We start from the raw sequence: 9,746 nt of genomic DNA, 5'->3' as shown, positions 1-9,746 counted from the left end.
ATATAACATCTTTTGAAAGGCCTCTTGATGAAAATACCAAATAATCTGAAATACAGAAATATTTTCAAGTAATGTTTTCCTCTCCTTAGGTTTTAAAGTGTGTGTGTGTATAATATGGTATACATATATGTTATATATAACACCATAGCTTTCTGTAAAATTCGTTCCAGTCATACAAATGCGGTCACAATTAGGGACTACATAGGAGTGACTTAAACCTGCTACTTTTACGAGAGAAATGGCGTGCTGTCACCTGTCCTCCCTACCAGTCCTACCGAGAATGGAAACATCCTGGAAATTTCTAAGTACGCTGACTGCTGAACTGAGGTTTGGAGGCTAATGAGGCAGGTGGGACAGGGTGGAAGGCGCTGACTCACTCGGCACATCTAAGCGGGGCAAGGCTGGGCCAGGCGAGACACAAACAGCGAACATAAGCGAAGTATGACTCTGTAATTAAGGGTGCGTGTGTAAGGGACAGACCCGTCTACCCTATGCACCAACAGGACTACGTAGGTCGGTTTTCCTTCTAGACGTGGCCTCACCGCGCCTCAACCCTCCTGCCTTAGCCTCCCAAGGAGCTGGGACACAGGTGCTTTACCTGGGCAGGCTTGAGGGAGTCGGCTCGAGGGACACCCGTGGTACTACATAACCAGCTCAACTACAGCCCGTCAGAGCTGAGACCAGGAAGGTCAGTCGGAGTGAACTCTGGCACAGGAGCCACGGATTAAAGAATAAAGAGAAACTGCCTTGTCAGGCTGTTGGGTGAGTCCCTGCAACGTTCTGGAGAGAAGGAACAGGTCAGGTTGGTCACCTGCTCCAACAGGGAGGCGGCTCAGCAGTTCAGAAAGTGTAACAGGATAATCTCGTTACAAAGTTGATTATTCACTAGGAATACAATGCAGAGAATGAGTCACTTAGCAACGATCCAGTATGGGCTTCCTTCTCAGAAAAATCTGGGGCAACATCTATTCTGTACAGGGTAGAGACACTATTTTAAAATCTAAACTAAAACAAAATAATTGTGAGGAAGAATTGTATGTCTGTTATATATCTCTTTCACCGCTCCTCACAATTACGTATGTTATACATATGTATATATAAAAGTGTTCCTCATGATTTTTCTTGTTTTAATTCAGACTGTAAAATAGTCTCTATATGTGTGTATAAATATATATATACACATGAAATAAATGCAGTTAACTATAACTCATCACACATTTACTAAATCAAAGACGAACTAATAAATCATTATATTAAAAAACATTTCCTTTCCTAATTAAAATTTTAGTTAAGAAAAATAAAAGGTTTCTCTTCTGCTAATTTATTCTTTATTTGAATATTGAAATAAAAATCTCTCATATAAATATTCATTTTTCACCACCCCTGAAGAAATAGAAATTTATTTTAGTATGCAGATTAGAATATATCTAGTCTCGGTCTTCAAGTTTTCTACTTCTTAAAAGCTTATCAAATTCCAATTACACTCTAATGTCACAAATTAATTTTTCTTTCTTATCCTCTAGATAAGAACAAACAGATTTTCTCCATTGGACAAGCCATCAGCAGCAGAGAATCCAATAATCCAAAATTGTTATTTTCTAATATTTTTCCAGCATTCTTTTCTTTTTGATTAAAAGGGCAAGACAACCAAGAGGAAAATCAGAAAACATTCCTTTTATCTGTTACTCTACCTTAATTATATTCATGTTACATATCATCTAAGAAACCACACTTTAAAACTATTTATAACATTTTTCAGGCTTCTATACTATATTCAAACTTACGATTTTTTAATTGCCTCATAATTTATAAAATAATTCTCCCAAAGCTTGGATATTTGATTATTGTTCTCATATATATTGCTAAAATAAATACTTTTGTATCTATGTAACAACGGTGTTAGGATAACCCTTACGGAGTAGCAATGCCAGGTACAAGAGCACTATATGGCCTCTTGCTCTGAACTGCAAAGTGGTTTTCCAAAAAGGCTGAGCTCATTCAGAGCTGCCTAAAACCAACCATTTTTACCGCTTGGTAGAAATAACTGCTAATTTTAATGGCAGTGGATATCGTTATTCAGGAAAACAACTGTTTTTTTGTTTGTTTGTTTGTTTGTTTGACAGGTTTTTGCTATAGGGCGCGTGTGCTTGCCAGACAGAAAGAGACAGAGAAATAGAAAGCGAGAAATCACCCCCCAGGGGGGATGGCCACACCGCAATCCCCTGTCCTCCATTCTCCTCTCGGGATCTTGGGCACGCACGCACACGCGCCCGGTGTGACTTTAAGCCACCGGGTCCAGGACTCAAACTGCAGTCGACTACGTGGGAGTCCAGCGACATAGCCATTACGCTAACTGCTGGTTCCAACTCTGCTGTTTTAATCATGTTTACCAATGTAAAAGTGGCATGCCCAAGTTGCTTAAAGATATATTTCCATGATTAATAATGGATACACTGTCTTCTGCATTTCATCTACAACCTACCCCTACACTGAGACAGCAGTGCTTGGTCACACCCGAAACATCATTATTTCTCAGTCTCTGGTTCCTCTCCTCCACATTTGCTAGTTTTCATTGTAAGAAAAGAATGGGCCTAGCTAAGCGACACAGCAGTAAAGGAAGCCCATCCCACATGGCTGATCGCAGTTCAAATCTCAGCCTCTGGCTTGAAAAGTAAGCCAGGCGTGTGTACGTATGTGCCCAGATCCCGGCGGGACAGGCTCATGGAGGGAAGGAGCTTGTGGCATCATATCCCACTGGGGGGGTTTCCTGCCCACCAATCCCTCTGCGATGAGTGCATGAACCCTTTGGCAATTAAAAACAAAATAGAAAAGTATATTTTGAAGTCACCTCTTTATGATTTTTGTTTAAATCTGAGAATGCAATTATTTCTCTGCTACTTCAAAACAAAATTCCTATCAGCAATTCTAGGTTTAAAACAATTCACTCATAAGTTTGGAGTTTATTTTCTGCATCATAATCTGAGAATAAGTTTATTCCTACTTATCTCCATATGTAGTCTTATAAATAGCTCTTCTTCCCGATCTTCGAGCCACTCTCTGTCATGACAGATTCTTACCTAGAGCAGCAACTACCCTGAACAGCCTAAGCGGCCTCATCCTCTCCCAGAACTCCGCCTTCTGGTTCTGCCTGTTGTTTTGCTATGGGCCAGAGCTACGCGCCTCTCACCCTGTCACCCACTCCTCATCCACGATGCTCTCTGACACTCTCCCTGGCTCATTTTTCCACTTTGATTGGTTGCAAAAATAATCCTCAGAGTATTTGTCTTTGCTTTTTAGGTAACTGCTGATACTAGTTTGTGAGTGATGTCTGTTCGGGATAATATTCCACTTATTTTCTCAAGAAATGTGCAGCCTGCATTCAGTTCACGCCGCCATCTTTCGCAGTGAGTGAGGCTCATTTGGCCTCGCCGACACACGGCCTTCGCCGCCAGCTTTCTCTCGTTCTCAGAAGCACAGAGGGTCTTCCCCATCAACATGTAGCATTCCCGATCACCCCAATCACCCCCTTCCGGAGCTTCTCAAGGGCACGCACATCTCTAAAGACGAGGACAAAGCGGTATTTAAATATCAAGCAAAATGTCCTTCTCACCTTCCTTCCTATTTATCTCCCCCTTCATGCATTCACCCAACCACTGCACAGATTCAGAATTTAGAGAGAAAAATAGACCGTTCTAAGTCTAAAAGTTAGGAGACCAGTTTTGGTGTTTGACAATCTCAAAACTGTAACTGCTTTTTTCTGCAAGAAAAACCAAGTAAATGTTTTGGGATAAACCGAGTAGGAAAACTGGCTGAAGAAGCTACCTGAACGGAGAATAAAATACCGTAAAATAACAACACTGCTGTACCCCTGAATGTCCTGCTCGTCCCAACAGATCCGACAGCCCCGAGCACCGGTCTCCCCTGCTCCGCCCAGACCTGAGAGGAGCCTGTGGGAAGCTGGCGACCTCCCGGGGAGCTGACGTGGGACACACTATCGCCTGCTCTCTACTGCAACGTTGTCACTGTTGTAGAAATCAATACGGAGAGGGCGGAAGTGGAAACCGAGCGCTCATGTATCTCACTCTCACCTTCAAAGCCGGAGTTGAGAAGGTGCTCCCCCAAGTCACAGCCGAACACCCTCTCTTTCAAGATGCCCCGCTGCTTGAGCTTCTGCTTTGTTGGACGAGACTTCATGAATGTCCGTAAGAAAGTAATGAGCTTGCCGTGCTTTTTGGACACTGGAAAATAAGGAGGGAATATCTCAGTTGTGGCAAGAGGCTGCATTTCACTCGGTGTGAGGAAACAGACACCTCAGCAGGCTGCTGTAAGAGAATGTGCCACTGTACGCGTCGGTCTCGGGGAAACTTCCAGCAAATTTAGCTAACAGTTACGCTGTAAAAGTTACTTCATAATTGACCTCATAATTTCACCTTCCTCCCCTTGGCCCACGCTTTTACTGGATGGGACCACGAGAAACTTCAAGCGTCGTAAGCCACGACCTTCAAATCAAACTCGGATACCAGCCGTCTTCCTAACTTAAGGAAGACACACCTCACTTTTACCCTAAGGTACCGCTTCGGGGACCCTGCATCCCAAGGGAGATTTAACATGCTCACACCTGGCTTCACTTCTAGTTGATTTTTAAAATAGTTTACTTCATGGTTTGAAATTTATATAGCACGTGGGAAAACAAAACAAAACAAAACCCTCCCTCTTTCTCATTTTATAGAGAAGACAATCCTGTAACGATAGAGAACACACCTGCCAACCTAATGCTTAAATACAAAACACAGAAAGCGTCAGGCCTGCTGTCACCATCCATGGACAGTAGGCCAAATACATCTCGCCTTGGATCTCTGGTAGAACAAGGCAAGAAATAAGAGAATGAATATTAGGGGAAAATATTTCCACCAATTGGCATATTAGAAAGACCACAGAATGAAAGAATTAAAAGCAAACAAACCCTTGGGAAAATGACTTTCTCTGAGAAGTGCAACCTCCAGGGAAGATTACTCGAAACATCGACATCCGTCAGCCCAAGCTGGGAGATTAGCTGCGGGCAGAAGCCTAAGCCGTGTGGCCTCAATCCCCAGGCTGGCTTGCAAACGATTTACTGCGAGGCTTCCGAGGCCTTGAGTCCTTCGGTGGATGGCAGGGGAGCCCCGATCTCACTTCTGAACAGATGAGGACTGCTGAGGGCACTCTGCGGCCTTGCCCCCCACTAGACAGTTACTCCAGGCCAGATCGGACACCTGCCCTCCGTTTCTTTCTGACCGATGGGAAACCTCGTTTGCAGACATACACACGTTTTGCACAGACTGCGTGAGCGTGATCAACCATCCTGATTTGCTGAGAGGATTCTTGGGCAGAGGGACTTTCTGGGCAACAATCAGAAACAAAGGGGCCACTGGGACTGCAGGAGACCATGTGGGAAGTTTCTCTTCTTCCATATCGATTGTTTAAAATTAACTTAGAACTGTCAGAATAATCTTGTCACTTTCCCTGACATGCTCTGGGGCTCTGGGCGAAATCACAGTCTTTCTCATAGCTGAGATCCCGTGTCATAAATTTAAATGACATCCTCCCTAGCTTCTAACAGGAAATTCACAGAGCATCGGTCGACCTCAGAGGGCTGTCACATGTAACAGTCTGCATTAAAGCTGCAGGCCGGCAGGAGGGTTACTCCCTGAAGCTGCAGGCAGACTGCATTATGAGTCTTTGTTAAAGTGAGACCACCGGGCTGTTTGTTCCCGAAGTTTCTACATAAACTTTACAATTACTTTGACAAGATTCTTAAAAAATACAAATAAGTATGGTCTGCAATAGTTTAACATTATGCAATTACACAGTGATTTGGAAGAATTTTAATTTCTACAATATTCACTATGAGGGAACTTCACACAGTTCATGGAAAATTGGAACTGCAGTAGAAAATGCCTATTTGCAAAACCTATGTATGGATTTCAAAACTTTTGCACCATAATAAACTCCTCCATCAGAGCCTTTCCAGACTTTCTGAAGTCCCCTCCTAGGGGAAGTGACTTGGGAGGGAGGGCAGCTTCCCTGCCAGTCCTGTCTAAGTTGGTGGTCAGGAGAGCATGGGCAGAGGCCACATGGAGGCCGTCCTGGAGAGCTGGGCCTCTGCACAGCAGAGGCAGCGAGGACGGCCCTCAGCTGGAACACCTCTAACACCCAGGATGTGCAGCGGAAATCGGAGGTGCAGTTGTAAGCAGTGACTAACTAGTGCTCCCTCCACGCGGGTGAAAGACTAGCTCACTCTCCAGGGCACGTTTGTCACTCTGCACAGGCAAAAGCCAAGGTGGGGGACAGGGTCTTTGGCGTGAGGAGTGATTGGAATCCATACACCGCATGCACGCACGTACGTAAGGCATATTTCTGAAAAAGAAACGCTGGAAGGGAAAGTAAGAAACTAGTAAAGATGGGTAAAAAGAAGTGGGTGCGGCAACCAGCAGTCAGCATAATGGCTGTGTCGCTGACCCCCATGTAAGTGACAGCAGTGTGCGTCCCCGACCTGGTGGCTTAAACTCACGTGGGGTGCGTAAGCGTGCGTGCCCAAGATCCTGAGAGAAGAATGGAGGAGAAGGGAGTGTGGCGTGGCCATCTCCCCTGGGAGGTGAGGTGATTTCTCGCTTTCTGTCTCTCTGTCTCTTTTTGGCAAGCGCACACACCCTATAGCAAAAACAAAACAAAAAACAAAACTCTCAAAAGAACTGGGTAGAGAAAAGGAGGGTGGGGCAAGAAGTGACACTTTTTTGAGTATACCGTTTCACATAGCTTGACTTCTAAGACTTCTAAATTATGTTTTCTTCCTACACATTCAAAAGTAAATTTAAAATGTTAAGAAAAACTACATGCTTACTGGGATATATCCTAAAGATAAAAAAAATCAGTAATATTTCATTTCACATTTTTGCCATTAGAATACTAACATTCATAGTGTAATTCTGAAACAATTTTATACCTTTTGTGGAACAAAACAAATATCGTTAGAAACCAAGATTTCAAGTGAGAGGAATTGTGATATGATAATAAACTCGCAGAAGTGAACAAAACCTGCAACGTTAGCTTTGAGTTGGGACGTCACCATGAGCCCGCAATGACAAGTCAGGCACTTCTGAGCACTACCCACTGAGGGGCTCCCCCATGGTGACATCCCTGACACACTGAGTCCTCTGGTTTCGGAGCTAGGCTCCTATCGATAAACCTCTGTCAGAAAGCAAGAGGAGAAGGAGCCGCCAGGGCTCGGTCAGACGAACGCCCACCGGCCGGATGCGGCCATCCTAACCCCCTAAAGCCTGAGCACGACTGACGATGAACAGCAGGCAAAGAAAACCCATGAGTCCGTAGGAAACCTCGCAGGAGAAAGGAAGGCAGCGGCAGCTGTCAGCACAGATGGAGGGCCTTTTCAAACACTGCGGCAGTGGCCGGCCGGGCTGAGCTGCGGTGTCGACAGCACACAGAGGGAATATAGTCATCTCTCACATGGGTTAGCAACCGACGCCTGAAGTTAGGGATCCTCCTACAGCTGAGTGGGCAGTAGCACCCAGCAGCCACGGCCCACACAGCTGGGCTCTCCAGGACGCGCGGCTCGACTCCTCCTCTGGGTTCGCAGGTTTGGCTGCAGAGCAAGGACTCCTGGCTACCTTTTCCTGGGTAGGAGAAGGGTGAGGACTGCTCCTGTTCCTTTTTCTTACTAGTGACACGAGGTGCAAATAATCAAAGAGCTGCCAGGAAGCACAGATTGGAGATGGCGGGCGCGGCACCCGTTTGGCACTCAGGGCTCCAGGAGGGTGTGTCCCTCCTGGTGCAGCCGACCACTCCTCTGCATGGCCTCCTTGTTCTTTTGCTTTCCCATGAAACACTGCTAAATAAACGGCACTCCTCTCTGCCCTTGGAGTGTGCGCGGTGGGGCAGAGCGGTACAGTAGCGTGGTCCTTCTCATCCTGAGATGCCAAAGCAGATATCCGCAACTGTGACTGGCCAGCCAGGCGCCAGTGATTGCCAGGCCTTAGTAAGAAACTAGTAAAGATGGGTAAAAAGAAGTGGGTGCGGCAACCAGCAGTCAGCATAATGGCTGTGTCGCTGACCCCCATGTAAGTGACAGCAGTGTGCGTCCCCGACCTGGTGGCTTAAACTCACGTGGGGTGCGTAAGCGTGCGTGCCCAAGATCCTGAGAGAAGAATGGAGGAGAAGGGAGTGTGGCGTGGCCATCTCCCCTGGGAGGTGAGGTGATTTCTCGCTTTCTGTCTCTCTGTCTCTTTTTGGCAAGCGCACACACCCTATAGCAAAAACAAAAAAAAAACAAAACTCTCAAAAGAACTGGGTAGAGAAAAGGAGGGTGGGGCAAGAAGTGACACTTTTTTGAGTATACCGTTTCACATAGCTTGACTTCTAAGACTTCTAAATTATGTTTTCTTCCTACACATTCAAAAGTAAATTTAAAATGTTAAGAAAAACTACATGCTTACTGGGATATATCCTAAAGATAAAAAAAATCAGTAATATTTCATTTCACATTTTTGCCATTAGAATACTAACATTCATAGTGTAATTCTGAAACAATTTTATACCTTTTGTGGAACAAAACAAATATCGTTAGAAACCAAGATTTCAAGTGAGAGGAATTGTGATATGATAATAAACTCGCAGAAGTGAACAAAACCTGCAACGTTAGCTTTGAGTTGGGACGTCACCATGAGCCCGCAATGACAAGTCAGGCACTTCTGAGCACTACCCACTGAGGGGCTCCCCCATGGTGACATCCCTGACACACTGAGTCCTCTGGTTTCGGAGCTAGGCTCCTATCGATAAACCTCTGTCAGAAAGCAAGAGGAGAAGGAGCCGCCAGGGCTCGGTCAGACGAACGCCCACCGGCCGGATGCGGCCATCCTAACCCCCTAAAGCCTGAGCACGACTGACGATGAACAGCAGGCAAAGAAAACCCATGAGTCCGTAGGAAACCTCGCAGGAGAAAGGAAGGCAGCGGCAGCTGTCAGCACAGATGGAGGGCCTTTTCAAACACTGCGGCAGTGGCCGGCCGGGCTGAGCTGCGGTGTCGACAGCACACAGAGGGAATATAGTCATCTCTCACATGGGTTAGCAACCGACGCCTGAAGTTAGGGATCCTCCTACAGCTGAGTGGGCAGTAGCACCCAGCAGCCACGGCCCACACAGCTGGGCTCTCCAGGACGCGCGGCTCGACTCCTCCTCTGGGTTCGCAGGTTTGGCTGCAGAGCAAGGACTCCTGGCTACCTTTTCCTGGGTAGGAGAAGGGTGAGGACTGCTCCTGTTCCTTTTTCTTACTAGTGACACGAGGTGCAAATAATCAAAGAGCTGCCAGGAAGCACAGATTGGAGATGGCGGGCGCGGCACCCGTTTGGCACTCAGGGCTCCAGGAGGGTGTGTCCCTCCTGGTGCAGCCGACCACTCCTCTGCATGGCCTCCTTGTTCTTTTGCTTTCCCATGAAACACTGCTAAATAAACGGCACTCCTCTCTGCCCTTGGAGTGTGCGCGGTGGGGCAGAGCGGTACAGTAGCGTGGTCCTTCTCATCCTGAGATGCCAAAGCAGATATCCGCAACTGTGACTGGCCAGCCAGTCGCCAGTGATTGCCAGGCCTTGAAGGGAGATTAAACTGCATGTCTGCAGCGTCTATGAGCCTGCGCGTCTGCAAGCCTGCGCGTCTGCGAGTCTGCAGCGTCTGCGTGTCTGTGTGCCTGCGTGTCT

General features: G+C 46.4%; 1 protein-coding gene across 1 annotated transcript in view; it reads right to left on the bottom strand.

The window, feature by feature from the left end:
- Window positions 1-9,746, bottom strand: part of LOC102481818 (rho GTPase-activating protein 32) — a 120,630-nt gene that overhangs the window by 43,157 nt on the left and 67,727 nt on the right. Inside the window, 1 exon segment of the mRNA XM_006150642.2 lies at window positions 4,089-4,238. Coding sequence (XP_006150704.1) covers window positions 4,089-4,238 — 150 coding nt within the window.

This window comes from Tupaia chinensis, unplaced genomic scaffold (assembly GCF_000334495.1).
Source record: "Tupaia chinensis unplaced genomic scaffold, TupChi_1.0 Scaffold000292_1, whole genome shotgun sequence".
Taxonomy (NCBI): Eukaryota; Metazoa; Chordata; class Mammalia; order Scandentia; family Tupaiidae; genus Tupaia; species Tupaia belangeri.
The sequence above is the reverse complement of the archived record's forward strand: the minus strand, read 5'-3'. Positions and strand labels throughout refer to the sequence as shown.